The sequence below is a fragment of the Takifugu flavidus genome, chromosome 16 (genome assembly GCF_003711565.1).
Source record: "Takifugu flavidus isolate HTHZ2018 chromosome 16, ASM371156v2, whole genome shotgun sequence".
Classification (NCBI taxonomy): Eukaryota; Metazoa; Chordata; class Actinopteri; order Tetraodontiformes; family Tetraodontidae; genus Takifugu; species Takifugu flavidus.
In genome coordinates, this window is record NC_079535.1 from 8,161,218 (window position 1) to 8,177,081 (window position 15,864).

The following is a 15,864-nucleotide window of genomic DNA, read 5'->3' on the forward strand; positions in this document are numbered from 1 at the left end:
CATGGGCAGAATGCAGCCGAATATTTGCCTTTGCCCCAGGTGAAGTGCCGGCCGCAAGCCTGGCGGGCACCGTGACGTCACTGGCGGGGCAGTGAAGTACAACAATCAGCTTCGCCGCTCTCGTCTTGCGCCCCGCACCGCCTCACCTCACCCGGGCTCGGTGGACAGACGCCAAGCAGGAACTGCGTAATTGTGCGTCCGCCGCCGTCAGCCGCGCCGCAGCCAGAGGATTGTCGCCGCTCATTCACACGACAGCCCCGGCGAACGAGAGGAGAAGCCCGGCATCCCGATTATCTGCGTCCCGCGGCTGATAAGACCATGTCTGCTGAGGAGCTCGGCTCGGAGGGGAGGTGGTTTGGAGATGATTACGAGAGGAACGGCCTCTTTGGGAACGCACCGACCCAGTTCGGTGAGTTGCGCGAGGATTTCAAGCCGAGAGGCAGCGAGGTGTCGAGCGACCTGGATCAACAATTCCATCCTTACCAGGACGACGGCCAAAGGCCTTCCGTTACTATGGAAACTGCATCTACAGGTAAACCGGATATTTATGGCAAGTGTCCGTCATTTCAAAGTGTTTCGTTCGGGTTGGCTTTCATTTTGTCTGTGGGTTTTTGTCAACAAAGGCACAGCGTTAACGCACAGACGCAGTCCGGTCCATTTGTCGCAGATTTAGCGTTACGACAGACGGCCTGCCTGCCAGCCCGGCTCGAACTTATGTAGACGGAGGCGAGAGAAACGATGCAACCCGGTAATTTACGCTGATTCTGAAATAGCATAATGTATTCCCCAGGCAGAGGCAGGAGTCTTTGATATGCGCCTCAAATATGAAATTGAGGATAAATGAGTGTTCGGGGAGGTGCGCCATTCATTAACATAAAGCCTGTTGAACTTAAAAGGGCCCTTGGACAGACATGAAACAAACTGCCGCATGTAGTGTTGGGATTAAATATGTATTTCTAATTTGCATTTGTTGATCAGACGCTCGGGGCCGTTGTGATCCAGTGACAGCAGGGAAGAAGGTAATCATATAGTTCAACAGAAAGTCTATTTACTGTAATAAGCAGCTTGCAGGAGCACGTGTATTGTTCTTGGGGGCTGTAGGCGGTGTTTTTGGGAACATCACGTAGACCTCAATGCTAATCTGTCACTTTCTGCAGTGCCTCTCAACTCGCGCTGCTATTTTTACTCCAGGAGGAACAGGGCTAACTCATCCCCGCTGAGCAGAACCAGAGTCCTGCACTTTTATTCAGGAATAGACTGAAACATTCATGAGATTATTGAGGAAGTCAACCGCTTTCCACTCTGCGTTCACTTGCCTTACTGTACACTACAAGAGAAGACAAATCTATTCAAGAGAACCTTTTTTTGTGCCCATTAAGTTGAGGAGAAATGTTCGAATTGAATTTTATCCTCGGTGGCCTAAAAAACGGAGCTTTTGCAGTCATCGCTACCGGCAGCTACAGATCGACTATAAAGCACTTCTAGACAAACTTTTGCACCATTTTCATCAGAAATGATCGTTATCCTTGAGCTCTGGCTCTATGTTTAACTAGGAAGAGGGGCCAGGACCAGCGGAGGTCCATCTGGAGTGAACTGATCTATTCTGTCACTTCTGTCTGTCACTGTCTGTCCGTCCGTGGTGGGAGCAGCGCACATCTCATCTCTGTTCACGCGCCTGTGACGTTTCCTTCTCCACCAGACGTGTCATGGCCAACTCAGATCAGTGTCCGACATTTGCACTCAAACACCCCCCCCCCCCCACACACACACACACACACACACACACACTCTGTCTCTGCTTCGCTGGTGGACCGACACAAAACAACCAGGCTGTTTTAAGCTCGGCAGATCTTATATTGTCATTTTTCTGTGTTTTCCCTTCTTCCACTAAGGCGAGAAAAGCAGATTAGCCTTTGAGGAGCGCGAGCTGTGAAAGACAATCTCTGCAAGTTGTCCAGAATCGCCCCGACTGTGGAATTGATCCGCGCCTGATTGTGTTCAGTGGATGCTGCAGATTTCAGCAGTTACCACAGGGAAGTACTTTAGGCTCGGATCACATCATTACGGGCCTCTTTTATTCCCAGAAGCTTCGCTAAACACTGATTTTCCAGTCCTGAGCAGGCCCCTGTATCTGCCACACATGAGCAGACACGCCATCCGTTCCCACTCGTCTCCTTTTATGACCCCCTAAAGTGTATTTTAATGGTTAATTCATTCTGTCCTGACAAAGTGCATCATTCCTAAAACGCACCCCATCCCCCTCAGATCTGACTCGCATATCATCAGTGATAAAGATGAGGCAGCATAAATCTGGTTTCATATCTTTCAGAGAGCAGAGGCACTTAGTGGACTCTGCAGGACTGCATAAACCAGCTTGGTGCACGTGTGCCTCTAGCTGCTGAGAGCCCTCCTGCTCCCAGCGGGCTCAGTGGTGCAAGGTCTTTTCTGACTAATAGATAAAGATGCAAGATAAACAGGGGGGGGGGGGCAGTGGGGGGGGGGGGGGGGGGTGGTATCTTTAGTCCAGCCCGGAAAGGAGTTGAAACAACAACCAGACTGCTGTGAGAATATCAAGAATGACCTCGTACTTCATGTCTTATTTCAGTAGGTTTGGGGGGTCCGTGGCCCCTGAAGTTTCTGTCTCTGGGAGCATTTTGTGATTCAAATGTGCCGCCCGGGCATCTTCGGCTGATTGATCATCCAGAATCCTTCATCTTTTCCGATATGGGGCTCCCCCTCTCGTCTGTGTTTCGTCCAGGTTCCAGTCTGCTAAATGCAGACAGACGAATGGACGCCGGCAGAGACGAACCCGAAGAAGCTCAGACGCTCACTTCTGGGGTGACGCGCATTAAAAACGCGGCGCGGGACGCTGCCCTGGTCTATGATTTCACTGTTTCGCTCTTCCCATATAATCCTTGAGCGGGGCATTTCAAAAACCAGCTCAAAGGATTAGAGGCAGGACCAAAGACAGTTGAAATCAGTGTTGCCCCTCTGATGTTGCCGTATAGATTAATAACTCTCTGCACGCCTGCTTCTGCGAGCCTTAACGCAGAGTTGTGCCTTTAAAGCAGAGACGGAACCAGGCTGCACCACATGTACATGGTCTCTGACCCCAGGAAGAGGCCTCAGCGCCTCTACGTCCTCCCGCGTCCTCCGAGCAGTCGAAATAGCATCGATACAGAGCAGACGGGTGCAGCCTTTGTAGTTGGACGTAGGCAGATTAGCGTCTCCTTACATTGATTCGTCTTTGAAGACGACAGCCGTCGTGGCGTCCGGCGGCCGCTTTAAAAAACCGGTGCGTTCCCGCTCCTGGCAGTAAATTGCGTGTCCTGGTTGCCTTGGATCAATCCTCTCCAGAGCGGCTGAAACCCTCAGAAGAGCCGTTCCCACATCGACCTCTGCTAATAGTTCTGTTCTCTCGCAGCACTCGGGCGCAGGCCCTCAGCTGCCTTTGTGCTTTTTTTGTTCTTCTTTATTAACCTAAAAGGATGACGAGCGCCGGCGTGCGCAGGAGCACTTTTAAACCGGAGCTGTTTGCGTTAAAAACAGGTCGAACCGCAGTACAGCAGCAACACACAATAATGCTATATCAACGTATGGCGCAGATGATATGTTCAGTAAAAACAGTTACATTTATAACGTGGGCTTGTCTTCAATTCATTTTTCATTTTATTTATTCATTTTTCATTTATCTTCTATCGACAATCATAATTGTCTTACCAGAAACCCAGGGCCCCACCAAGCAGCAGGGGCAGGAACAACTCTCTTTTAACAGGAGGAAACCTTGAGCAGGACCAGGCTCTTATGGGGGGACCCTGCTGATGGCCAGAGGAGGAGGTGGGGGGGGCAGTAGGGAATAGACATACATCAAACATGCACATCAATTACACAGAGGAATCAAAGCTAAGATCACCTCTCCTCCCTATATTCTTTTAAAGATCTTGTCAAATGGCCAAAACAATAAGGGTACAGTGCACCATTAGGACAGAGGAGTAACAGATGGGTTTGAAAGAGGAGCCGTCTCCATGGTTTCCACAAGGTCACGGAGCGAAAGAGAACCCCCGAAAGGTGACACCGCAGTGGAGAGGTTCTCGGATGGAAGGATGGAGTCATTAGATCACAGGAGATAGAGAGAGGCTGATGGACAGATGAATGGAGCTTTGCCTTCCTGCAAACGGACACTCTCCCAGTTAAACCAGTGTTACTAAAGTAACGACTTTAGAACGTTGGCCAGAAAACAAAGACTCAAGGAACAAACAAAAGAAAATCGTGTCCTTGCGGAAAAACAACAGGGAAGGAATAAGCCCTTTCCGAGTACCAGCAAGTCCCAGATGCTGCTCTGTGAACTCATTTGAAGGTATTAATGAAATCACCCCTTTTGATAGCGGCTGGGCTTTCATCTTTCTTTTTTCTTTTTTTTGGTGGGCAGATAATTGGGAGCCTGGCAGAGACTGTCAGGCTGCGTTAAAGCAGCTGAGCTGCGGTGGCTAACAACAGGACAACAAAAGGACTGGACCCTCACACACACACACACACACACACACATTCACTACCCCAACCTTTCTAGGAGCATGGCGGTGGTTTGTGGTCGAAGCTGAGAACTCCTCTGTTGTCAGGTCGGATCCTGTCTGAGAGCAGCTCGGCCTGGTGGGTTTTTCTACACCAGCAGACTGAAACGCCCTTTATTATCAGCTCAAACACCAATATTATTGCAATCTGTTTACAGTTAAAGAGATCACCTCTTTTCACAGTGGTTTGGCCTCGAGTGCCCCCCTCACCTGCTCAGGGGCTGAGCCACTCTTAGATTATGATGGTCCGGCCGGGGCGATGACTGGCGGGACCTGTAGATGTAGTGCACTAAGAGGATTATACCTTGATTTGCTTTTACACACCAAGGGCACTCGTGCGACTGAGTCGATGCGACGCTGTGCTCGTTCCTGTTGCACGCGCCTCGGATCTATAGGCTAACTGTTGTTAGCTTTAGAAACATTTAGTGATGTAACTATAGATGTGATTCTAAAGTGGGAGCGTCTGGGCCTCGCCCCGCTCCCTGTGTTCTGACTATTGCGCTGCAGTGTGATGTATTGTTAATGAAGGCGCGCTGTGGTAGGAAAGGACAACATAAAGGGAAGGGTGTTGGGGCTTTGGAGAGGAAGCCAGGGGAGGGCTGCACATCCTGACCTGTTGGATACGCTGTCCGTTAGTCTGCATCCTGCAGACCTAACCCTTTTAAATCCCTGCACCCACCCAATACAGCCCAGCAGCTGGACCCAGCCTATTTATATCCCCACCGCTGCCCTGCAAGAAACAGGGCCAGAGAGGAGCGGGGAGGAGCTCTGGCAGCGGAAATATGCGCGCAGATTTGTCCAGACGGCAACATAAATATTAGTGTCGAATGTTCAGTTCAGTGTACTGTGTGTTTGTGTGTCCGTGCCGCGTTTATTCTGCTGTGTTTGCGTGCATGCTAACTTTCATGACAGAAATATAAAATCCTTTACCAACGGATCAATATTCTTTGCCCTGTATCTTATTAAAAAATAAAATCTAGATCTGTTTCCTTCCTATGCTACAACACATAAGTAATATAGATGTCCTCAGTATTTCCCTGCAGCAGCGTCATAGCGTTACTGGCGATATTTACAGCCAATATTAGCATTGCCGTTAGCGCCATAACTCCTAACAGAGTTCACCTGCACCACTGATGCTGGTATTGGTATGAAGGCTCTCAGGATGCAGCTCAGTCTCTCCCTGTTGTCGTTCGAAAAGTTGCATCTCGCTAAAACCAGCCTATGTCTTCGATACGCGACCCTGCGCCCGATAAACCTCTGCTTTCATTTGCCGTGACCTCAATTGGTGCCTCCAGGGCAAATATGTGACAAAAGAAATCAATTTGCCTGCATGATTTCCAATGGACACTTGTTGCGGTTCCGTGGTTTTTTTTTGTTGAGGACTGAACAATTCCTCTTTGTCCTGGACTGGACAAAAGCGCCCTCTGTTAGTGCCACCTCGCTGATTGCCGCGGCCTTGTACACAGCACCGCCGTGCTGCCCTCGCTGGCCGCGCTCAGCTTTGTTAAACTGGAGCTTTCTGTGCATCAGACAGCTCCTGACTGTGCGACGCGGTTAGTTTATTCGCGCGCGTCTAACCTCCAGTTCTTTCTGTCCCTGCTCTTCCACAGATGACTCCATGTCTGGCCTCGCCAGGAAGAGTATGAATGATGACGGCGATGTCTACACCTCCCTGCTGTCGGGCCAGAGCTTCGCGTCAGGGCAAGGAAGCTCCTACCTGTCAGACAGCCTGAAAGCGTCTGAGACCTCCCTGGGTTCCTCTGGCCTGGGCGACTTCTCCAGCGACTCCTATAGTTTCAGCTCCAACATCAAGATGGCGTCCGGCCTGGCTGACGACATGCCGAAGTCTCTGTTCAGCTCAGACAAGACAGAATCCTACAACTACATGGATATCAGCCACGGGGACGAGCGGCATGACCAGCGGCTGGGGGACAAGGGTTCAAAGGGTCATGACTCACTCGGTGGTTACATAGATAAAAACCCTGGAGGAGACGAGGATGATGAAGAGGAAGAGGAGGAGGAGGAGGAGGAGAACCTGGGCCCGGCACTGGGCTCCCACTCTTTCCCTTACGTGGAGGAGCCGTCAGATGAAGAGCTGTCTGACTACCGCTCCTACCGGAACCTGGGCGGCACCCCGCAGACGGCGAGCCCGGTGAAGATCACCTTGACCGAGTCCCAGCCCACCAGTGCCAGACCTGATGTGCATCCAGCCCCTCCTCCGGTCAGCGTGTCCGAGCGGGAAAACATCCTCAGCGTGGGGTTGCAGGGGGTCCCCACTGTGACTCTCTCGGAGCCAGAGGACGACAGCCCGGCGTCCTCGCCCAACGCTTCCCCCACACGTAAGTACAGAAGTCGTCACAGACGGCAAAGACTGAAATTTGTCATTCGCCTTTTGAAAATTTAAAGGGAAATTTAAGGGGGAAATAATGCAGACGATGTCACGATCCTCATCGATACCAAATTCTGATCCTTTGAGCTGCTTAAAAGGAGATTTAGAGTCTCCGCTGATGTCATGGCGTTTGGTTATTATCAGCATAGTGGCCTCAGAAGGAAATCCAGCGGCTTCCGCTCGATTTCTTCAACTGTTGTTTTTCAAAACATTTCGCCTGATTTTGTCATGAAAGTAGAAAAACACAAGAACGGTTTAATTTTACGTGAATGGAAACTAATAATATCCGCTTATCCCTTGAGAGCAGAAAAGGAATTCCGCTCCGACGACATGTTCAAGGATGACGCGGTGAAGCCGCCTGCTTGCAAAGGTCCTTCAAGCACAAACGCCGGCGGCAGGGAGCAGGACGGCAGCAGCGCCGAGTCTGGGGACTCGGAGATCGAGCTGGTGTCAGAGGAGCCTCCGAAGGCCAGCGGGAACCCGTTTGCCCAGCCCCCTAAGAGCAAGGGCACGGTCAGCCAGCCTAACAACCCCTTTGACAGCCCCCCCGCCGCTCCGGGGGGCTGCGGCCTGGCAGGCAACCACGCTCCACCCACAGCCTACAGCATTCTGAGGGAGGAGAGAGAGGCCGAGCTTGACAGCGACCTCTTCATTGAGTCCGCGTCTGAGGAGAGCCCGAAGAGAGAGCAGGGCTTCGGTGGCCTCAAACAGGGAGTCAGCCCTCCCTCCCCCCTGGTTCCCGGTGTCGTCTCTCCCCGCAGCACGAGCGAGGCGGTGCCAGCCGCAGCCGCCGCCACAGAGAGAGTCAAGACCCCGGTCAAGTCAGAGGAGGACTACCCCGCCAAGCCTAAGCCCCCCACTGCCGCGGTGCCCCCGGAGATCCGATCTGAGAGGCCTCAAAAGGACGACATGCACGAGAACGCCAGCGAGGGCAAAGGTGACCCGGGAAAACCCACCGCCTCCATCTTCCCTGGGCTTAATAAACAGAAAGGTCAGCTCCTCCACTCTCAATCTCCTCTTTGTTATCTTTATGGCGCCACTTATTCTAAAACTTTCCCGCGGAGGTCGCAGAGTTTCACCTTTGTAGCATTTACACTGTTGCGGTGTGTTCGGCGCCACTTTCCCCACGGCTCAACAGCACAGGCGGTGCTGTGAGCGCCAGGTGCTGTTTCATCTACAGTCGTCTTCAAGACATTCCTAAAGTGTGCATGACGCAGTTCCCCTGTCGCGCGCAGCACTGTTTACCCTCCGATAGCTGCATGCATGGTCTGCTCCGACATTGTTTTGTTTTTGTGCCCCATTGCCGAGGGGCGTGTGCGTCTGCCAGGGGGTGTTTGCGCTCTAGATGCCCCCTGCTGGCAGAATTCAGATGCTACATTATAAGGACTCATCGATGGATTGATATTTCTATTCATAGATCTGCATGGAGACCAAAAACACAGCAATGACTTATTGAACCTTATTTTTGTCACCGCTTTCTGCTGGCACATCTAAATGATCCGCTTAGGGAAAATCTGGGCAACATCTGCTTCCTTACATCACCCTGTGAGCCGATAGATCAGACATGCCAGTCACAGCCTGCAGGAGTAAATTCTGTCTAAGCTGCATATTTGATTTGGGCATTTCGGCTGGCTGTGCTTGGAAACCGCATGTTTACGTAACACCATACTGGGCTAACTGGGACACACTTCTACGGGGAGTTAGAAGGCTTCATGTCAATGTTGTAGTAAATGTTTTTTGCTTTTGTGTTGGCTGCTACAGTTTAGTTTGAAATAGAGGAGGATGACCGTGTTTTGTTTGCTACTAATGACAGAAAGTTCTGGTAATGGGGGGGAAAATAGGTCAGGCGTTTCTCCTTGCCGACACTAGAGGGCGCAGCGCACCTTTGCTCAGTGGAACACCAGCAGATACAGCTTTCATAATTATAGGCGCACTTCCTCCCTCCCCAGTTGTCATAGCAACAGTGATGGTAGGGCACATGTTCAGGCTCCTGCCTCCCCCTCTTCTTTCCTCTTGAGTAATGTTGGCAGAAGGTGTGAGGTGTGGCTGTTTGTTGGGGTGGAAGGTGGATGTGGAGGGGGGGTCTGGCTTTAAGCAGGGAAAAATAGCTTTCACCTTTAAAAAGGAAACTATTTTCTTCTCAGCAGGAACATCAAACTGACTGCGCGGTTTCCCCTTCACTTAATAATTGTGGCGTTAAAGCAGACACCTCCCGGGGGCTCCAAACAAAAAGCACACTTCTGCAATGTTCTTGCCATGAATTATTGACAAGCACTTTGTCTTTTTGACTGAGTCATAGTGGAACCAGCCACTCGAGCCGCCGTCCATCTCAGTAGTGTCGCGTGAACCTCAAGCTGGGCAGTGATGGTTGCCTATAGTCACCGGGGTCCAGCCATTTTCAGCAGACGCCACTGGCGACTGGCTAGCTTGTCCTCCTGCTCTGGCGGATTTTAAAGCTCGCAGAGACCCCCTTTCAGGAAACAAAGCCTCCAACTGTCGCCACCCACCCTCTCACCCCTCCAGGCGCTCCATCCATCATGTGGACGGTGCGCCGCAGCAGCAAATGTGGTTTCAGTGTTTACAATTTGCTCCCTCCTCTCCCTCCCTCCCTCCCCCAACACACACACACACCGCGTTGCGCGCACTGCCCCTGCTCCTTTTGTAGCCAGCGCCGCTCCACAGCATCAGTCTGCGTGCTCCGCGAGCACCCTGAAAGCCTCCCTCCCTCCCTCGATTCCTCCTCCTTTATCGTCTCCGCATCCTTTCCGACCATTCATGCCTCTCTGGGATGAGTGAGTGAGCCGGCGCTAGCAAAGAGGGAGACAAAGAAGAAAACGGAGAGAGCATTAAGAGAAAGAGAACAGGGACGTAAGCGATCACCAGCATGCAGGCCACTGCAGACGTGAGCAAGAAGGAGAGCTCCTGGAGCGGCTGGAAGGGCCAGGGTAAACCAGCGTTTCCTGTGTTTTCAGGGCTTTTATCCGTGCATGTAGGCTAACTATCCATCGCGGCGCGCGCACGTCCCCTCGCCCCCGTGTGTTTGTGCGATTTGCATGTGCACATTTGTCCTCTTACTGTGTTTGTCTATTGTTGTGCAGTCAAACAACAATGTTTACCTGCGTTTCCTTCGGCGGAGACACGCCCTGATGACAGATCCTTTCTGCTGAATGAATGTGCGTCTGGAAAAATGGGGTGGGGGGGGGGGGGGTAAAAGGGGTGGGGGGTGGATACGTGCTGGTGGATGGAGCGAGAATCCCGGCATGCTGGGAGCCATCTGTTTCCAGTGCCTGGTAATATGAATTATAAGGTCGCACCGTGGACCAAATCCCACTCTCCATTTTGTAGCCGTGCAACCTTTGTTAAATGGCGTGCGCGGCGTTTCTGTGTCTCAAAGCAGTCAGGGCGTCCGGACAGCAATGACAGACCGTCTCTATGGTAACCAGGGCGCACCCATCCTGATTACATCAGCCCCATCTCCTCAGCTGCCTTGGCACCTTTCTGAGGGGGGGGGGGGGACCGAAGAAGCGAATCCCGTGTTTTTGTGCGACGGAGGCCGGGGGAGAAAATGGCGCACAACGGATGCGGTTGGGCATCTCGCCGCGTTGCCGACCAGCGTGGCAGTAGAATGGTCACCCATCGCATCCGAGCGCTGTTGCAGCCACCTCTTTGTTTGTGCAGCCTTGTGACCCCCCCCCCCTCCTTTGTAATGAATGTTCCAGGCTGTATAACAACATCTGAGAGGATTTGACCACGTTATTACGGATGTCAGATTAGACTGATGCAGCGTTGGATGATAGCAGACATGTTCTCCCAGCGGCGTTTACTCATCCAGCCATTTGTGTTTAGTCACCATGACTCACGAGTGCTCAAGAACTGCCCAACAGTGGCGAGCACACAGAACACGGACTCACGCGTACGATCTATTCAAGGCAAACGTGACGCGGCCACCTTGTCGTTTCTGGGTTAGGGTGAGGTCACAACCTACAGCTCCTGCACCGCTTTGCTGAACAAACTCTGCTTTTTGATGAAATCGTGAATTATTTTATTAAATGGAGCGGTTTCCTGAAACAGATGAACTCGGCGGCGTGACAGTGTTGACACGAGGTAGATGTTGGTCTATTTTGCGGCAGCTTTGATCCCGAACAGATCAAAGCGCCCCCCGGCACGCGTGCGGCAGCAGCTACCTGTGCAACAGTTTGGAGCACAGCGACGCGGCCCAGCTCAGATCTGAGAGCTTCTCTGCCTCCTCACTAACTCGGGGAGATCTCCAGTGATCTAACGAGGTCAGGCCACACTCTGGTTAATCATTAGCTCTGGCGTGTCAGAGCCACATCCACGAGTGGAGCTTGACAGGCCGCGTTTTGCGGTTCCTCTGCGTGTCTTTACGTTAAAGCCTCGAACTCACGCGTGTTTTTGTTTTCCCTCCATTTCCAACGTCACCCCCTCTCCCAGCTGTTGTAATCACAAATTGGAGGAAAGGAACAGATGACGTGTCCATCAACGGGCCCGCTCCTGGAGCTGCCATTGTCCCTTTGTGCAGCACAATGGAGGGAGAGGCCGTCTTCAGATGTCAGGGTGTGGAGACACATTAGGAGCGGCCCATTCCCCAGACTGGGACCAAATGAATCTCTCCCTGCTCCCCTCCCTCCCCGCTTCACGTTCAGTCTCTCTTCCTCCCTCGCGCCATCTCTCGCCGAGCGGCGGGTAGAAAATGGAGCATGGTAACTATGGTAACTGCATCAGGCAGGTGCTCCGCCGAACGCTCCTGCCCGAGCGTTTTCGCTGGAACCAGCCCGCCGGTCTGCACGGCTTCGTGGGGACTTCACACACAGTATTTTTCATTTTGGTGGGTTTTTTTGTTTTAATTGTTCCCGCCGTGGCAGCGTGATTCCCTCACAACGGTCCCTCCATCCCACCCCCTCCCCCCTACAAACGCAGGTGCTGATTTGCCAGCGGGGGCGACGGCTCCTCCCCCCCCGGTGGAGGGAGGGGGCATCCCCTCCCTTTCTGAGCTCTCCTTTTGTCCATGCATAAAGCAGCTGCCTCTTTCCCTGTTCAACCATGGGAGCCGCAGGTCAGTAACGCTTCTGGTGCACTAGCTAAAGCTTTTGGGTGCGCGCCGTCTCGCCGTCTCGCCGTCTCTGTCGCTGTTCAGCATCGGTCTGTGTTACTCCCGCCGCTCTGTGTGATCCTGTCTGTGCGTGAGCATCACCAGTCAAACCACATGGTCAGTCTGTCACCGGTGACAGCAGCTTCGGCTTCTGGGAGAGGCTGTGCAGGTACGGGAGGGTCGTTGGCCGAAAGGTCAGGTTTGTGCGGGTTAGGTTTGGGGGAGGAAATAAATACGGTACATTTACTGTTCTGCAGTTGTGAAGCGTCTCTGCGTGAGTGCGTGAGGCAGAGAATCACAATGACTGCCGGCACCCGGGCCTAACATGCCCTTTTTTTAGTGGAGAGTAAAGATGGCCGTCATCACTATGCTGCTCCACAGCTAAAATTAGAGCAGGAAGGCTTCTGGGCAGCTTAGAGAGACAGAAACCCAAGAGACAACATCCACAATTGTCTCCTCCTGACTTTACGTTCTCGCACCGACTGCGATTGCTCGATATGGGGAAACATGCCGTCGAGAGCTCTTATGGGAACAAACCCTTATCCGTCTGCGTCCAGACGAGCGTGTCAGCCTCTGAAGACGTAACGGTACAATGGGCTAATCCGAAGTTTTCACATCTCCCTCATCGGTGCTAGTGGCTTTAAATTACAGGCGTCACCAACCAAACCGGGAGGGAACGAAGGAGACGGCGGCAGCTTCGGATGGATCTCTAACGAGAACCTCCAGGAATGCCTCGTCATCCTTCACAAATAAACACAGAGGTGCTCGTTTGGCCAGGTCACATTGAACCTGCCCGTAAACTGCTGATATGGATTCTATTTCTGCCGCTGTCTTTCCCAAGGTCAATCATTAATACTGCACAGCTGCTGCAGGTGTTCCTCCTGTGTAACATGGCTGGATGTATGGGCACGTACGTGTGGGACCACATCAGGTGGCCCTCACGATAAGTACCAGTCAGGTGCTGGTACGCCACAAGATCTCACACACACACAGACACACAGACAGACACACACACACACGCGCGAGAAGTGAGACATTTCCCCAGCTCACTCTGACCTAATGAAAAGCTAAGTTAGAAAGCTGGGTTAAAACAGAACCATGTGACAGCCGTAGCTCTCTGAGGACATCCGGTTGTGAACAGCTTCCAGATATTTGACCCACATGTGTAGCGCCCAACATCCTAAAATTGTAATTGTAAGCGTCGAGGTGCATGTGGTCGGTCCTTCTAACCCTCGTCTCCCCTCCTCACAGCGATCGACCTTCTCTACTGGAGGAATGTGAAGCAGTCGGGGGCCGTGTTCAGCAGCGTTCTTCTGCTGCTCTTCTCCTTGACCCAGTTCAGCGTGGTCAGCGTCGGGGCCTACCTGGCCCTGGCGGCCCTCTCCGCCACCATCAGCTTCAGGATCTACAAGTCGGTGCTGCAGGCTGTGCAGAAGACCGACGAGGGACATCCTTTCAAGTGAGCCGACCGAGACGTTTTGGGGATTCCCGAGTGTCGCCTTTGTTTCTGACTGTGTGTTTGCTTCCAGATCCTACCTGGAGATGGAGATCACTCTATCCCAGGACCAGATTAGCAAATACGCTGACAAAATCCTGCTGTATTCCAACACCTGTGTGAAAGAGCTGCGCAGGCTGTTCCTCGTACAAGATCTGGTGGACTCCCTGAAGGTGTGCCTCAAACATTTGCCATTTTCCATCCTGGACTAGAGATACAGGCAAAGAGGCTAAGCTATTTAGCTTATCCTGCTAATATCGGAGCATAAAAAGAAGCCCATACCAGAAACTGTGTGTTGGTTGCAGCGTGATGCTAAACCCTGTTTGTGTTCCAGTTTGCTGTTTTAATGTGGCTCCTGACCTACGTGGGCGCTCTCTTCAACGGCCTGACGCTGCTCATTCTTGGTGAGATCATCTTGCACCAGTCAGTTAAAAGTCCCTGCCACTGCGTCAAATTATCGGATTATCCGCTTAAAGTATTTGTTAGTTTTTCCCGTTTACACAAGATAAGTGCTCAGGGCCACGCTCGCGGAAGCGTGTTCCCGTCTGAGCGTATTCCCACTGTAGGTCCACGTATCTAAACATTCCCTGCGTCTCTACAGCTGTGGTCTCCATGTTCACCATGCCCGTGGTCTATGAGAAGCATCAGGTCGGTGGCTGCACATCAGGCACCTTCAGCCAACACGGAGACGCCTATTAAACAATGTTGTCTCCTCTTTTCAGGCGCAAATCGATCAATATGTGGGATTAATACGGACCCATGTCAACTCCGTGGTGGGGAAGTGAGTTGCCGTGCCTGCCGTGACTGCTCAGACTTAACACACACACACACACACACACACCAAAGCACCGACTGAAGCGTCGTGCAGCACATTTCCAGATGATGTTAAAGCAAATTTCTGTGGCAAAAGAAATCTACAAATATAAACCCAACGGCCAGGTTACGTCATCTTGATAATACAGATAAATGTAAAAGTTCATTGAAAAGGTCACAAGTGAGGCATTTAAAGGGTTAACGCATGCGGACAGGTCCGTCTCCCGTTTTGGGCCCGACGAACATCCTTCAGGCAAATCCTGTTAACCCAAATTTGCTTCTGTGAACTTCCTTAAAAAGGAAGAGAGTCAAACCAGTCGGTGGTTAGAATAAGCAGGACCTAATCTAGAATAACTGATTCACTGGGCATATGGTATGAGGAGGCTGTTGTCTCTGTACAGGATCCAAGCCAAGATCCCCGGGGCCAAGAGGAAGGAGGAGTAGACCTGCCTGTCCCGCGGTGACGCTGACAGTCCGGCGCAGCTCCCTCGGTGTCTGAAGAGCCCGCTCGTCATTCGTGGGGCGTAGTATTGTGTCATCTTGGCCGTCTCCAAAAGCATCCACTGGAGAAGCCTTTCACCCTGTCTATAGCAGTCTTAACATCACACCCGCACACACACACACACACACATCCTGTTTCTAGGTAGGGAAGTACACAACTCCAAAACAAAAGAACTGACTTTTGTGTTGCTTATGATAAAGTGCATGAAGTTGAGCCTTGGGTGAATAATATTTGATATATTTTGTGCAGTTGAAATCATGCGTTATTTTGGGTTTTTTTGCTTTGCAGTGCTTTCCAGTGTACGGCTTTGGCACGAAAAGAGCTAAAAGCCCTCAAACATGTTCTGCTGCCAATGTTAAAATACCGCTTCATGTTTTCTGAGTTAGCAGACAGGACTTCTCTCTGTCCCTCAGTATATATATAAATATCAAGAATAATTTCCTTTTGGTGTTTCTAAGCACAAAATAATTTAAGGACATGCGTCTTAGATGTGGTAATTGTAGGGTTTGCTTTTGTATAACCATAAACAATACACACGCTCATGTTTTAGGTACTGTTGTACTACTACTATGAAGACAAGGGGTATCTGTTGATATTTAGCTTGTTTGAATAACTGTCCAACTTTGTACTATGTTCAACTCTACTGTAGTTCTCTAGACCCTGGACTCTCTATTTGCACTTACACTATGTATTTAATTACAGGAATAAGAAAAATAAATGTACCTTGATGTATAACACCTCTGCAGCCGCTTGACTAAAGACTTCACATCCATAAGAAGAGTTTGAGTCTTTATAAACAGAAATGCTTCGATTCAATATAGGTTGGCTTGTGTGTGATGTCACAGATGTGTATAATAATAATCCAGGGGGAAGACTTTAAATGATGGGCTATAAATAGGTCAGTGGATTCTGACACGGTGTCTAGCAGCAGTTGTGTGTGTGTGCGCCACAGTGACAGATTTAACTTGACTCCCGGGTCACAAAGGG

The 15,864-nt window shown here is 51.3% G+C and overlaps 1 protein-coding gene across 4 annotated transcripts; it reads left to right on the plus strand.

Moving 5' to 3' along the window:
- Positions 1-138: 138 nt before the first annotated feature.
- rtn1a (reticulon 1a) lies at positions 139-15,655 on the plus strand. Of its 4 annotated transcripts, XM_057058451.1 has the most exons (9): positions 139-532; positions 6,179-6,907; positions 7,265-7,948; positions 13,319-13,526; positions 13,597-13,735; positions 13,897-13,966; positions 14,164-14,210; positions 14,285-14,343; positions 14,777-15,655. In XM_057058451.1, the coding sequence occupies exons 1-9, from the start codon at positions 319-321 to the stop codon at positions 14,817-14,819; spliced, it is 2,193 nt and encodes a 730-aa protein (XP_056914431.1). In that variant the 5' UTR covers positions 139-318; the 3' UTR covers positions 14,820-15,655. The 4 variants fall into 4 exon arrangements, with proteins under 4 accessions (XP_056914431.1, XP_056914432.1, XP_056914434.1 ...); XM_057058452.1 differs by lacking the exons at positions 139-532; positions 6,179-6,907; positions 7,265-7,948 and adding an exon at positions 9,619-9,902; XM_057058454.1 differs by lacking the exons at positions 139-532; positions 6,179-6,907; positions 7,265-7,948 and adding an exon at positions 11,905-12,031.
- The last annotated feature ends 209 nt before the right edge of the window (positions 15,656-15,864 follow it).